The following is a 15691-nucleotide window of genomic DNA, read 5'->3' on the forward strand; positions in this document are numbered from 1 at the left end:
CAAGAACTTGGCCAGTGTTTTAGTAATGTTAAAGGGCTGTGTCTGCTTGGAGCCAGGGAGATGGGAGTGACTCTAACCTGTGATAAGACATAGCCAGAGGGGCTTGCTGCACCTGCACTAGAGCAGGAAGGCAGTTAGCTCTGCATCACTGGGCTATGCTCTTGCCTGGACTAACAGTGGCAGGTGAGGAAGGCAGAAGAAACCAGAGCACTGGGCAGGTGTAACCCAGTGTGGAGGGAATTGGACATGGGGTTACAAAGGAAAATCTACACTGGGATTTAAACTCAGGTGTGGGGCAGCCAGTCTCTCTCCTAGCCATGCAGGAGCTCTGGACCATGTGGGAAGGAGTAGGGGAGCCATCAGAGGTGCTCTGTCTGTCTGTCTCTAAACCACGAGGCTTGGGAGCAGAGAAGGGGGTCTTGGGCACGTGGTTTGAAAGGATGCAGGAGAATGCCCCACCAGCCCACCATGAGGATGCGGTTTTGGATTAAGAGCAGAAGCCTAGCTAGCTGAGAACGGATGACTGGAAGAAGCCAGAATATAGGTGGGAGTCTGCCCAGCTAAGCTATAGACTTGTGTTTCTTTTCCTGAAAGACGGCACCTCTGATGGGCCTGCTTTGGGGAGGGGAGGCAGGACTGTGTGTTTGTGGGTGTTTTGTTGTTTCTAATAAGTGTTGGACTTAATGGCAGAATCCTGCCTTTTTTTCTAATATTCTGTAGCATTTGAATCAATAGTTCCTTTCCTTTTCATAAGACACTGGCATTGAAGTCATGGTTCTTATTGGCGGTGGGCAATAGAACTGAGCAATAGAACCCAGTGGTTCTGCTACAGAACCAGTTATGGGAAAAAGTGGCCATTGGTTGTCACCCATTGGCTAATTGGAGGCAGATGATGTTGTTCCCTCTGCAATCATCAGCCTGAAGTTGCCCTGGATTGTAAACAGTCTAAACACCTGCCCATGAGAGGTGGGAAGACAAGCGTGGCATAGACCATGGGAAGGGTTTCATGCCTCGAGGGAAGAAGTGAGAGATCCTGGGAAGAAAGTTACACACTATAAGTTTCCGGAAGCAGGTGGAAGTGGAGTCAAATTTCTTTCGGGGCAGCTGGTTTCTTCGCTGTCTCTGGTGTTGGGTGCTAGGTTACGATATAAATGTCCTGTGTGACTGGGACCTGCTGACTTACTGTATCAAACAGCATGAATATGACATCATAGGCACTCAAAGGGCAGAAGGCAAGTATATGTGTATCAAGCACTGAAACAAGCCTGACATGCCATCAGAGCAATGTCTCATTGTCCTTTATATCCTGGACTTAAAGACACATAACTAGGCAAGCAACTGTCAGGTCAGCGACATTCAGCTAATCTGGGAATTCGGGGAGGGGGATGGAAGGAAGGGCACATCACCCTGTAGGCCGGGGTATTCACAAAAGTCTTCAGGTCATTGCAGAAAGGAGAGGTAAAGTAATAGAAATAAAATGATGAAAACAAAGTTCCCGAGACGGGGCTTCTACCAACTTGAACTACTTAAATGCTTCTTGATGCTAAATATACACGTGAAGAAAATGTAAGTTGCTGGAGTGTAAGCGTGGTATATAAACGTTCTATTTGAAAGTTCACATACTTGTAGATGCACACACATCTGTAAGGGTATGTATTCTATCAGTCAAGTGTTCCTGGGTGTAAGCAACAGAACTGCCTCTAATGCTAGGACAACACAGGGGTCTAACAGCATCAAATGGAAGGCCCAAGAGGCAGGTGGGAAAGAACGGGGATCTGGGAGATCCTGTGGGCTTCGCTGCAGAACCCACTGAAGTTGCCCTGGACTGTAAACAGTCTAAACACCTGCTCTATCCTCTGGTTGCTCTGACTGATATGTAACAATCCAGGAGAGAGTCTAGTTGGTTTGGCTTTGTTCATGTGCTCAACTCTTGGCTGGGGAAAAAGAGTATTCTTTATCTTACATTCCCCAAAGACTACCCAACAGGGTACACAGAATTCTCAACAAATGCTCCTCCCCACAGCAGGTGGTAGGGTGCTGGGCAGCTGAAGAACCGCAAACCACCACCACGCACACCACATCAACTCTGGGCCCCTCTGGGGAGGGGGAACCTACGATGCTCCTCTGGGATGGTGGGATTGTTAACACTGCATCATGATTTGGTGAGCTTGCTAAAAATAAAAACAAAAACAAATATTGGCTCCTCAGGAAAAATGAGTACACAAAAAGAGAAACCCACATATATTCAATGTATGTCGATTTATATACGTATATATATGCATAGATACAACTATATATACACAACTATATACACACACACATACATCTATATGTGTATGCATATACACGAAAACATAATCTCTTTGAACAAGAAATCAAAATGATGCCATCTGGTGACTCTGGGGTACGGTGCAATATCCCCAGTGTTCTGATGGGCATTATTATTAGGTCCATCGGGGAAAATCATATACCTGAATTTAGCTTGAGGTCCTGAAGCTCATAAGGGAAGCAACCACAAGATTATCAGAGAGGCTGAAAGAGGGAAGAAACAAAAACATAACCTTGCATAGCAAAGCTCCAACGAACACGAAGAAACTCAATGTCAAGGCTACCAATTAAACCAACAAAACCAGAACAGGAATGCATCCCACAAGAGCCTAAACAGGGTACGGTAATTTAGGCTGAGAATGTTTAAAGACATAAATGAAAAGTTACACTTCCATTAAAAAAGAACTGTAAATTATGTAAGAAAAAGAAAATCAGTTGGACACAATCAATTCAAAATCACAGAAATGAAAAAGATAGTTTAATATTTAAAATGCATTAAACAGAGTAAGGTAGATATAGTAGAATGAATAAGTGAACTGGAAGACAATACTGAAATCACCCAAAATGCAACACAAACCCCTCCACTTACATGTCTAATAGGCACGTCAAATACTTTTAGCTAAGGAACCCCATGTCAAATCACATCTCTGCTGGAATAAAGAGGTCACAGCACAGCCACTTCGGTTCAAGTGGAGACGGCAGGACTGATCTGTGTTGCTAAGTGAGCGCTGAGGTCTGACTTGGTAATTGTGCTCTCTTAACAACTGCTACAATCTTCCACTTTTAAAAACAAGTATTACCCCAACTAAATAATGAGCATGTTGAAGACAGAAGCTGTTTTATTCTCCTATCCAAGCTCTCAACATGTATTTGATTTTGGTTATGCTTTAATGAATTACAATATAAAAAAATTCAGTTCAATCAGACTAGCCAGAAACTAAATGTTTCAACAGTACACTACCACAGAACCAGATTTGTATTTAACAATGAGGTAGGTTCAACTCAAGAAGCAAGACAAGGCACAAAATAATCCAAATTAGGTAGAATTCTAGAAACTAAATATAAGAGCAGAAATTAATGAAATAGTAAACATGGTGCTCAATAACTACCAGAGCCTAGTTTTTAAAAAATACCTTTGGCAATCTCATTAAGAATGCAGCTCCATTACTTGAACAATGATTAAAAAAAAAAAACTTGAACAATGATTAAAAAAAAAATGCAGCTCCTCACCCAAAGAAAATATTAATAGCAAAAAAGTGGTCATAACTGGGAAGACTTTATGTACTCTCACTAAATATGACACATACTATGTCATCTCATTTATGGGTATAGATAATAAGTTCTAAACAAATTAGCAAGTGTTACAAAACATTCATAAATGGGTTTTACACCAGTTACTGAAGGATAATTCAACATTAGAAAATATATTAGCCCCATTCACTGCATTAAAATAAATGAAAAACTATGATTATTTTCTAAATCTTCAAAAACTCATTGGATAAATTCAAAACCTACCCCTTGTGGGTGGGGGGAGAGGAAGAGATCCTTTAGCCAAGAAAAGGAAATTTCCGTAATTTAATAAAGCCTATCTACTGGGAACTCCAGCAGCCATCACACTTATTTCCCACGGCACTCAAGAAAGAAACAAGGATGCCTACATAAGATCCGTTATTAAAAATGAGAAAAATGCACTTTCAGATAAAATAATCATCTAGAAAATCCCAAACTTAAAAACTATTTTGACTAGTTGAATTCAACAAAGTCACTAGAGAGAAAACAAAAATAATCTGCTCATTATTGATAAAGAATGCATTTAAGGAAATGTAATAGGAATTTTATAAAGAGAATTAAGAGTAGTTTTTTAAAACTAGAGGAATAAACTTTTTTTTTTAATCCTCACCTGAGGACATGCTTATTGATTTTAGAGAGAGGGAAAGGGAGCGGCGGGGGGCGGGGGGGGGAGAGAGAAACATCCATCTGTTGCCTCTTGCATGTACCTCAACCGGGTACTGCACTTGCAAACCAGACAGATGCCCTGACCAGGAACTGAACCAGCAACCTTCAGGTTTACAGGATGACGCTCCAACAGGGCAACGCCAACCAGGGCTAAAGGAATAAACCTTAAAAAGCACACAACACCTAAATGGAAAAATTTCATTTTACTGAAGGACATAAAAATCCTGAATAAATGGAAACACCATGATCTGGATAAAAAGCTGTCATATTTTAAAAATATATATTAATCCTTCCCACACATTAACCCAGAAAATCAATGAACACTGATCAAAATCCCAGGGGAACCTTCCGGTACTTGGTTTTCCAGAAGGTGAATCTCACATTAAACAAAATAATATGTGGAAAAAAATATTTAAAGATTTTATTTTATTTATTTTTAGAGAGAGGGGAAGAGGGAGAAAGGGGAAGATAAACATCAATGTGTGTGATTGCCTCTTGTGCACCCCTATTGGGGACCTGGCCTGCAACCCGGGTATGTGCCTTGACTAGGAATTGAACCAGTAACCCTTTGGTTCACAGGTCCATGCTCAATCCACCGAGCCACACCAGCCAGGGTGAAACAATTTTTTTCAATTGAAAGAACAAATGGGCTATTGACCCATCACATATGATACAAAGCTACACTAGCCAAGAGTTTTCAGTAAGAGAAAACTCATGGACAAATCCTGGATACTGTTATTGAGCTGTAGAACACTGGAGGAGGTGGGGTGGGAGCAGTGGATGGAGGATGAGTTTCATTGAGGTCCACTAAATGTGAGACACCCATTACACCTCTAAGTGGAGATGGACAGACAGCTAGATGTGTGGATCTGGAGCTTGAGGAGTGGTCTGGGCTACAGAGAAACATTTAAAACCATGTGATTCCACGGAACTCTTACTAGGCCTTTAGTTTTCTTCCTGTGAAATTATGTAGTTTGCAAGTAAATTTCATAAGTTCACCCATTACATTTGTTTTCTAAGGAAACAGGCAGAGGTATGTTTGGATCAATTTCGTAGAGAATTAAATAATTTAACATCTGTACTTCTTTTATTCCTGTACTAATATTTTCTTCACTATTTTAGAATACACCTTTAATATCATTTTCCTTTAAAGTAATTAATATACCTTAATCTCCTGTAAGGATGCACAGCCTCTGACATTCAAATATCCTCTCATTGTTGGGAAGGCTTCACTTCCCCTCGAATGCCACCCTGGCCTCTAAGACGACGAAGGCCAGACCCCAAACCAGCTTCACAACTCTGACCTCCACCCGACTCTGGGAGAACTTGAGAGGTTCATGAAGTCTTTGTTCCAACCCCAGGACCTCTCCTCACCTCCAACGCATTCCTATGGTCTTCATCATATGCTCTTGCATTTTAAACATTCAAATCTACTTCTCAAACTATATAAACCCACTAAGAGTTTATACTTGAATCAATTTCCACTCATAAACCCCCAAATAATGCAGTATTGCTAATATATTTTGTTTTCTACACCAAAAGTACATGATCAAAACTCAACTGCAAGGTAAACCAGTTCCATTCAAATTAACAGGACTCACTCCACTGTCAACCTTGAGTACCAAACCAGGAAAAATGGGCAAGTCAGAATGCAGTCCGGCTGTGAAGAGAAAGCACCAAGGTGCAAAGAGCAATGATGGTTCATCAGAACCAATGAGGCGGCCACCCCACAGGTCACACAAGCCCTGCCCAACGCAGCACTTTCTCCACTGCCAGGCCGCCAGCTGTAGGGTTTAGCTGTACTGCCTCCACGAGGGTCACCCAGGCTGGCGGGGAACGCCATTCCTTATTCCCAAAACTGCTCTCATTAAACATGAAGTAGAAGACTGGTTTATAGTAACCCATCAAATATGTGACCTCAACCAACCAGGGCAGAGTGAAAACTCCACATGTAAACATGCAAACACACACAAACATATATGCACACTTGCACATGCACACTCCAGACAATATGGCCTGGCATGCCATACAAAATGATATGTACACTATCAAACAATCTGAATTAAGAAACTAGGATTGTTACCACCACCATTTATTTATCTAGTGCATAACTAAGTATAGAACACTACAGCAGTGCCAGAGATGCAGAGAAGTCCCTGCCCTTATGGGGCTTACAATCTTATTAGGGAAATATAACAGGCACATAAAAAGTTGCTCTATAAGCAAGCATATGCTAACAAATGCCACAAGAATTCAGAAGGCAGCGTAGTTTAAGAACACAGCGTTGTCACGAGACCCAGTCCCAACATGGCCAGTTAACATCTCTGGGTTTATTACTTCAGCTGCAAAATGAAGTAGCAAGATTTCAAGGTTGTCTGCATTTGTTTGCATCATGATTCTGATTAAAAGCTGAGGAAGGTTTGGTGGTGTAGGTGGCACCTGAGCTGGACACTGAAAGGAGAGAGAGAAGGCATTTCAGACCAGGACAGCGGGGCTGAGGTAGGCGTAAGCATGGAGTTTGGAGGGGAGAAGACAAGCATCACAGGAACCACGGGAGTGAGGTAAAGGGGTGGCGGTGGTGGCCCTCGGGCACTACCGACACAGTATGAACTGTATTCCTCACACTTACACCCAGTTACAGTACATGATTCCAGAGAGGTGGAAATACAAAGAATGGCAGCGTTTTATCAAACATTTCACTTAATTTCCAGAAAATAACATTATACCTCTGACATCAATAAATTGTTCCAATCGTCAAAATGTAAACCAATTCAAAGTTTACATTCTTAGTAAATATAACTAACTCTTAATTCAAAAGGACATTTGATATAAATTATATCATCCCAATAATTCCAACATACATTTTCTACTACATTCCATTTACTGTGAAAATGAAAATGAGTAGGACGAGGTCTCTGCTCTTGAAGAGTACACATCCTGGCAGGCGAGACAAAATCAGCTATGCCCACCTAGACGCACTGTGACGCACAGCACAATCAAGGTGCGACCCACTATGGAGTCAAAAGGTACATTCCTCCTTTCTGAAGGAGTTTCACAAAGGCTTGAGGGAGAAAGGCCAATGGCTCAAGGAGAAATGAATCTGGCAAGGAGGAAGTGCAGAGGGCACGTGGCTACAGACAGGGAGCATGACACGGTCAGGGCCTAGCACAGGTACGGTGTGGCTGGAGCAGAGTGTGAAGGCAAAAACAAGTGCTCTGGAAGCCTGGACTTCGTCCTATACAATGTGGAGATACTGCTTGCTTTAATCCTCTGCTAAACCTGGTTTGTAAGGTCAGGAAGAGACAGGAAAGAGCAGGGAGGCTGTAAGCTCTTCTCAGCAAATGACACTGTTCAAGAAACCTACCCCCACCCCCTCCTTTCCTCTTCTTCCTCCCCTTTATGATCTGCAAGTTTTCAAAATGGAGCTGGAACTTGACAGGCATAGGGAGGGGCCAACAAACAGAACTAGAAATGCATACATTTGGCTAATCAAGTTACCACAAGGTAATGGTAATTGTATTGCACAGAAGAAAACTAATTCTTTTTCAGGAGTTTTCTAAAAGTACCTAATGTACAAAGTGTTGGAAAATCTCATTCAATGTGGGGGAAAAAAATACAACCCTGGCAGAATAGTCCATTTCCAAAACTATTTTTGATTAAATATCAGTGTTACAAACACAATACCATAGGTCTTCAAAGCCTATCTTCCCACAATCAAGATCTGACCAAAATTGCATTGCTTGGCTTAAAAAAATAAAAAGATACAATGTGTACTTCCAAGTCTTGGGTTCTCAGCTACTACCACGAATAAACTGTATAATGAAGAACATGCGGTGAAAGGCAGATGGAAATAAGCCATCCCTTTAGGATAGATGCTAAATTCCAATTTCTTATAATATTATAGAACCGATTCCACAAAAGTAACACCTTCCTACAATTTCACTTTATCATGAAGATACTAAATCTGTGCGTTTTATTCAACATTCATTCTTAAATTACAGTTATGCCAAAACAATCTGCTTCTAATGAAAGAAATCTTAGCATGACCCTCAGAACATGCATATACATTTAGTCAGATCATCTACATTTGTAAATAAATTACATGCATGATACACATTAACCAATAAAGAATACCAATATGAGAATTCAGGACATTTATTTTTCTGCATGGAGATCAAACTACTATACAACACATACACGCACACACACACACAACAAAACCATAAAGCAATGGTGTGTAAAGGTAGTGAGAGACTTAAAATAAGCATATTTAAAATGCTTAATAACAGGCTTTTTTTCTTGTTAGGCAATAAAATATTTTCAGTCCTTGACACCTTCTCACACTCACCTAGCACCACAGATGCAAGGACCTCGAGTAAACATGTACAATCTCATGCTTAAAACCTAAAGCATGCATTCAATAGAATTTATACATAATGATCTACTCTACTAAGTATGCAATACATACTTCTAATATTCTATACATTAAATTACCCTGCAGCATTTTTAAATTTCAACATTTATGCAAAACAACTTTGAAACAAGTTTTCCAGGATCACCTTCAGACTTTTTACACAGGCATTGGGTTGGTTCAATGGGAAAGTGGCAGCAGCCTCAGGTTCATACTGAATGAAAATGGTCTGTGTGCATGTCAATCCATGTAAAAAATACATATATACATAGATGGCACAAAGATTTGTGCGGTTGGAATCGCCAGTGCAAATGCATGCATTTGAGGTACCCATTTTTTTCTATGGTCAGGTATAATTATGCATAGTCATGTTCCTCAAGTGCTATATATTTCAGACCTGATTGAATGAAAACTGTAAGAAGAGTAAATATGAGATATTTATACAGTTAATTTCAAAGTGCTATGCTTTTAATGGACGTTTAACGTTATCCATACACATATTTAGTTTAAAACATTTACCAACCAATAAATTTTCTCATTGTAAAGAGGCTGACTGGTAATTATACCTGGCCAAATGATTTAAATAGCATACTTGAAATTCTAGCAAGAACTGTAGTGAAACAGTAGAATACTTCATTATTGCTTCATTGGACTGAGAAACCTAAAAGGCATAGAAAAACAATGCTCGATGAAAAGTGAATACCCAGAACAGCGGTGCATGCCCCATATGGCCTCTGTCCAATAAAAACTAAGCACTGTCCACATTATCAATGCTGTTGGCACCCACGTGGATGCCAGGCTCCCCACACAAAGATGCGGGAACAAAGCGGCTAGCAGTGGGGCACAAACAGCTCTTAAGCTCTGGCAACTCTTGCTTCAGGCGTTCCAACTGCTCCACTTGGAATATATTTGGCTGTTCGGGCATCCAATCATATATCCTATGATGAAACAAACACAAAACACGTAAAATAGGGTAATTTTATGGCTTCCTCAGACCAGTCTGACTTAACCTCTTAGAAGAATTTGTTTACTGAATGCCTAGAACACCCATCTTTTTTTGAAGATGTAAGCATTGGTTCTATATAAAAATATTTCTCTTCTCCCAGTCTTGTTCCCTGATGCAAAAGAGCTGATTAGAAAAGCAACTAAAACAGAAAATGAAACCTGCAGCTTACTCATGATTTTTCAAGTATCTTCTCTCCAAGGCAATCAATTAGCAATGTCCTATTTTACAAACAGGAAGCTATTTAAGATGCAGAGTTGGAATTAATACCCAGTTCTGACTTCAAAGCACAAAGATCAAAATGAGAGCTTCTCACCTGTGTGAGAACTATGCTAAAGCTGTGTGGTGGTGGCAAATGTGCCCAGAATCAAAAAGCCCCATGTGAAGATGGCAGCACTGTCACTGCACACCAGCAGAGAGATGGCCTTTTATGCCTAAATGTGAAAGCCAGGCAACTTATATGGGGCAGTACAAGACACGCTTTATGGCGTCACAGGGGGGAAAATTTCATAAACAAGATTAAAATATGTACTGACTCTATTAAATATCTGACTATTATAAAACAAAGATGCCTGTTAATTAAAGACATATATACAAGAATGAAAAGTGACCTTTGGGTCATGGTATCAGACTGAACAGAAGCATCTAACTTTACTTTCTCCCACATCCTGTGAAAAATAAAGCAAAGGGATATAAATACACAAACACATCTGCCCTGACTGATGTGGCTCAGTGGGTTGGGTGTCGTCCTACCACCCAAGAGGTCACCGGGGTCACTGGTTGATTCCTGGTCAGGGCACTGCCTGGGCTGCAGGCCAGGTCCTCAGTAGGGGTGTGTGAGAGAAAAGCGATCGTTCTCTCACACACCAGTATTTCTCTCCCTCTCTTCCTCTCTCCTTTCCCCTCCTCTAAAAAGATGGTAAATAAAATCTTTAACAGAAAAAAACCCACGGGTATGGGAAAAACCAGACAAAACAACAAACTTTTGGAAGCTGGAAAAGAGATGGGTAAGTACAGTGTTTCAGATAGCAAAATAGAAATGGCAAAATCACAAGCCAGAAGTGGAAAAAATGAAAAGTTAAAAAATAAAAATAGTTTGGTGCCAAGTTAAAAACAGCCCAGATTCCTCCAAAACTGGGAGTGAAAGGGAAAGGCGCTGAAACAGGGCAGGCAGGGTGAAGGCTTCAAGCAGCAGTAAGTTAACTCCCTTTCTCCGGACTCCCTGCCCTGGAGGCTGCCCCCTACCCCACTAAGGTTATTTCAAGAATTAAACAGGAAATCTCCTCAAATGGAGGACAAGACCAAGTGAGGGCTTGGACATTTTACAGAAGCTCCACCAGCACCAGGGTAATTAGAGATAGTACAAACATATAACTAAGTGCTACACACAGAGACAAGCCCTCCCTTCCCCAGTTCTCTCCCCTCACTTGGCTCCTAGAACCCTGGGAGCCAGACCTGGGTCTGGATGTCCAACCCACAGCCTGAGGGCCACATGCAGCCCAGGATGGCTGTGAATGCGGCCCAACACAAAATCAAAAATTTACTTAAAACATGAGATTTGTCATTACATGTCACAATGTATTTAATATGTGGCCCAAGACAACTCTTCTTCCAGTGTTGGGCAGACACACCAAAAGTCTGGACACGCCTGCAAGGAGTTTATGTAGATTCTTCTATGAGCAATCTGACCAGACAAAAAGTAAAGTTCAAAATCTAGTGACATCAGGGATATGACCCCACAGGCCACCCAGATCACTCATAGTGAAATTCAAGTTTAAATAAACTCCAAGCTTCCAACAAGTGTTTTAGATTTCAAAACCTATGAGGAAAACATGGAAGGTAGGAGCAAAAGAGAAGAAAATTCCCAAAGAACAAACAAAAAGTCCTTCATGCTTTCAGAGAAATAGTGTCAAATGAAAACATGACATTACAGACACAGAAAAAAAGAGAATTCCGGGGTGGGGAAGACAGTTCTTGGAAATTAAAAACTCAATAGCAGATGTGAAAACCTCAACAGAATGGGCAGAAGGTTGAAGAAATCTTTCAAAATGGAGCAAAAACACAACGATAGAAAAATTTTTAAAAAGACAGAATTAGAAGTCTGGGCCATGAGTGTATTATAATATGCAAACAAAATTATTTATAAGGGAAAAAATAAAACTAGAAAAATGGAAGGGACAAAAATAGAAGAAATAATTCACGTAATTTTTCACATTTTCAAGGACATATATCAATAGGCTGAAAGGCTACCAAACGCGGAGCACAATGGGTGAAACCAGACCCGTAAGACTCATCTCTGGAATTTTAGAAAACTGGTGACGAAAAGAAGACTCTATAAGCTTCTTGACAGGAAACAAAAAAACACCTGTGAGGGAACAGGAATCAACATGGTTTATGCTCCTCAACAGCAACACTGGAATTATGAAGGTAACGGAGAAATACTTTGAAAATTCTACAGGAAATGATTCTAATGTGGAATTTTATGCCTGGCCATAATGCTTGTAGATGCATTTGTCTATGTATGTACTGGGTTGCAATGTAAATTCATTTCTAATTGGGTTGGGGTCAGAAAGGTTTGAAAGTCACTGCCCAAGAGAAAGTTTACACGTATATTCTAGGAGACCTGGTCAACAATATCTACAGCAAATATAATGGCAAAAACTTCACAACCACCGAAATGTTCTCCAGTAGTAGGATAAATTATGGTAGACACATACAACCATGAATATTATACAGCCACGAAGATGAGTAGATTATAGCTACATGCAATGAAAGTACAAATAAAGATTAAAGCCATGCAAAACTAAATGGTATATTAAGTGACAGAAATAGAAGAAATTTTAAAGAGAGTAATAATTTGACAAGCAATTACATCTGAGGGAGGAGATAAGGGAATAGAGTTAGAAAGAGGAACACAGGGGACTTCAAAATGCAGTGATGTTCTTTAAAGGTGGGTGTCTATACAGTATTTTTAAAAACTATTTGAGTAGGCACATTAATTCTTTACTTTAAAAAGAGGGTACACTGGCCAATTTACTCTATGAAGCAAGTATTATTTCCACACCAATATCAAACCATTTGGAGAAAGGTAAATTAAAGGCCATCTTAGTGATTATCATAAATGCAAAAATTCCAACTATCAGCAAATCAAACGTACCGGTTTATATGATAATATATCACAAAACCACGATGAAATGGAAATCTACTGTGTTAAATCCTTTGTAAAAGAAGAGAACAAATTAGTTTCTGATAAACTAAAATACCCATCCTCATCACAATTCTCCCTGGTATACCAGAAGGAATAGCTAAAATTAGGGCACAAAACCTCAGCTAGAGACAACGAAAGGGATATGTGTAGGGAATGCTTTTTTTATTCTTAAGCTTTAAGTCTTATAGAAATATTTAAATTTTTAAACTGTATATGTAATTTTAAAGCCATATGTGTGGCTTTAAAAAAAAAGCCATATGTATTTATTTATATAAATAAATAAAGCCACACATATGCACATATATAAAGACACACATATGCACATATATAGTTATATATACATATACACACAAGTTATTTCATTAAAACTAAAAAATCATTTTCAAGGATAAGAATCAACTCTAACACAATCCACCTCCTCACCTGTCATCAGACCCTAGCAGGAGCCCAGAGCTGGGTATCTCCTCAAAATCCTCCACACCTTTAACACAGACACACCCAATCCATGCTCTAGCCTCTGCCTAAAATGCAAATCCTGTCAAAGCACACTTCACCACACCCCAAAATCCACCTAATGCTTCTTTAAAATTACTCATATTGACCCCAGGTCAGGAAGAACTCATTTTCTTTAGGGCCCTTTATATCACAGAGCACCCTCCTGTCCTCCATTACACGTCAGTCAGTATTTGGCTCCAACCAAGTTAGGCCCTTGAGATGGAGAGGCTGCCTAGACTGTGTGTACCCTACCAAGTCATTCCATGTTACCACCTCACATTTTCTTGTCTGAAAATATCTGCAATCATTTCTTCCTCTTCTTCAACAAAACAAAGAAATATTCTTCAAAATTTTGCTAAAGCAAAGACTTCCTTAAAATTGATTTAAAATTTGAATTTTCCTTTAAATAGTTGGAAATGTCTATTAAAAAGAGCTATGAAACACATTGCTCAAAGCAAAATTAATAGTTAAGAAGAAAGGCAGGTACTATCTGGGCTGCAATTTTAAAACCAGACTCATTCAAACAAAATAGTAGAAAAAAAAGTTTTATTAAGAAAGTGACATAACTTTATAGGAGAAGTAGTAATACGAACTAAATCCAAGGAAAGTATTTTTAAAGGAGGCCTGGTAAGATTCCATCAGTTACCCTTTGCATGATGCTGCTCAAGTACTAGCAAGCAGAGTAAATGACATGCTTCCTACCCCATGTTCTTTATACTCAACAGCCCTTCTCAGTTTAGTGACTCTTAAACTTACATCATGAACACCCAGGGGGCTTATTAAAAAGGAAAGACTTGTTCAATAACTATTTTAACTCCTACTCTGTATCACACATTGTTTTAACCTTTGCACATACAACAATGAACAAAACAGGAAAAGAGTCTGGCCCTTATGGAGCTGATGATTGTATGGGGGTGGGGGAGCCAGGGAGAAAAAAAAGTAAAATATTGTATGTGAGATGGTAGTCAATGCTATGGAGAAAAGTTAGAAGTGCACTGTGAGTGGAGGTTGCTCTCTGAATTAGGATATTCAACAAAGGCTTTTTACTGAGATGTTGACATGGGGGGAGGGGTTGTAAGGATCTAGGATGTTACTCTAGGTGATGGAAAATGGTGGGAGAGTTTTAAGCAGTAACATGATCTGACTCAGGCTTTAACAAGCTCCCTCTGGCCACAGCACTGAGAACAGAGCAAGGGAGGGATGGGTGGAGGCAGTGGTCAGTGGGCAGGCTCCTTTAATTACTCACATGAGAAATGAGGTAGCTTAAAGGAGAGTGACAAGTGTAAACATGGTGAGTATATAGACTCAGGACATATTTAAAGACAGAATCAACTAGATTTTGTTGGACTGGATTTGGGATATGAAATAAAGAACAGAGTCATGCAGGACTCCAAGGATTTGGCCAGAGAACCTGGAAAGGCAGAGTTGTCATTTACACTGAAATCAGGAAGTCTTCAGGAAGAACATGGGTTGATAGCTGGATATAAAGGTTTAGCAGTCAGGGAAAAGGTCTGAGTAGGAGATACAAAAATTTAGGAATACATAAAGGTATGAAAAACCACAGCATTGGATAATATCAGCAAAAAAACTTGGTGTAGACAGAGAAGTTGTCTGGGGCAGCCAGCCACCCCCATGCCCAAGGTGACTTAGGGCCCAGTCACCTGAACAAATTTCCCGAGTGACTGTGGTATATTCCAAAGTTTGAAAAATTCCACTGACAAATGTTAAGAAAACGACAGGTTGAACTACAGCATTTTTACTAAGTTTAACATTATTTATAATTTTATAAGATGAAAGCTACTTTTTCCTTAACAGTTCATGAAAATTTTTCATGAAAAACAAGTACCTATCATAAATTAGACCATTAACTCCCAACTCCTTCAATTTCCTCCTGTTTTCGGGATCATTGGTATCATCACCCCAACAGAATATGACTAGTCCCTTTGCTTTTGCCTCTTGAATGTAGGATGGGTTTCTGAGCAGGTCTTCAGTATGTGCATTTATCCCCTAATGGAAGAAAAACAAATTACTGATGAAGAAGTAACTTTGTAACTGCAAATGCTAAACGGTCATACTCTAGATCAGTGCTCTCCACAGTAGAGAGGGCAGGGAAAGAAAATGTTACACTTTTTTTCTTATTCAACTTATTTTATCAAGTCAGTTCACATTCTAGCCATTTTAGACAATTCATAAAATCCGCTCAACTATAAAACTAAACTGCAAAATTACTTAACCTAGGTCTGCAAGACAGTATGTATTTTTGTTCCTGTTAGTGTTTTTGATTCTGAGA

At 39.8% G+C, this 15691-nt stretch overlaps 1 protein-coding gene across 2 annotated transcripts in view; it reads right to left on the reverse strand.

The window, feature by feature from the left end:
• Positions 1–6360: 6360 nt before the first annotated feature.
• Positions 6361–15691, reverse strand: part of GPCPD1 (glycerophosphocholine phosphodiesterase 1) — a 53672-nt gene continuing 44341 nt past the window's right edge. Inside the window, exons 19-21 of one of the 2 annotated variants that reach the window (XR_006785029.1) lie at positions 15248–15408; positions 12856–12915; positions 9497–9633 (exon numbers count right to left, since the gene is read on the reverse strand). Coding sequence is in view for 1 of the 2 variants with exons in the window: in XM_045833390.1 (XP_045689346.1) it covers positions 9444–9633; positions 15248–15408 (351 nt within the window). In the remaining variant the exon portion in view is untranslated. Of the gene's footprint in view, positions 9634–12855; positions 12916–15247; positions 15409–15691 lie in introns of both variants that reach the window. The other variant, XM_045833390.1, reaches the window with a different exon arrangement.

This window comes from Phyllostomus hastatus, unplaced genomic scaffold (assembly GCF_019186645.2).
Source record: "Phyllostomus hastatus isolate PE091 unplaced genomic scaffold, TTU_PhHast_1.1 phas_contig_17, whole genome shotgun sequence".
In the NCBI taxonomy this organism is placed as follows: Eukaryota; Metazoa; Chordata; class Mammalia; order Chiroptera; family Phyllostomidae; genus Phyllostomus; species Phyllostomus hastatus.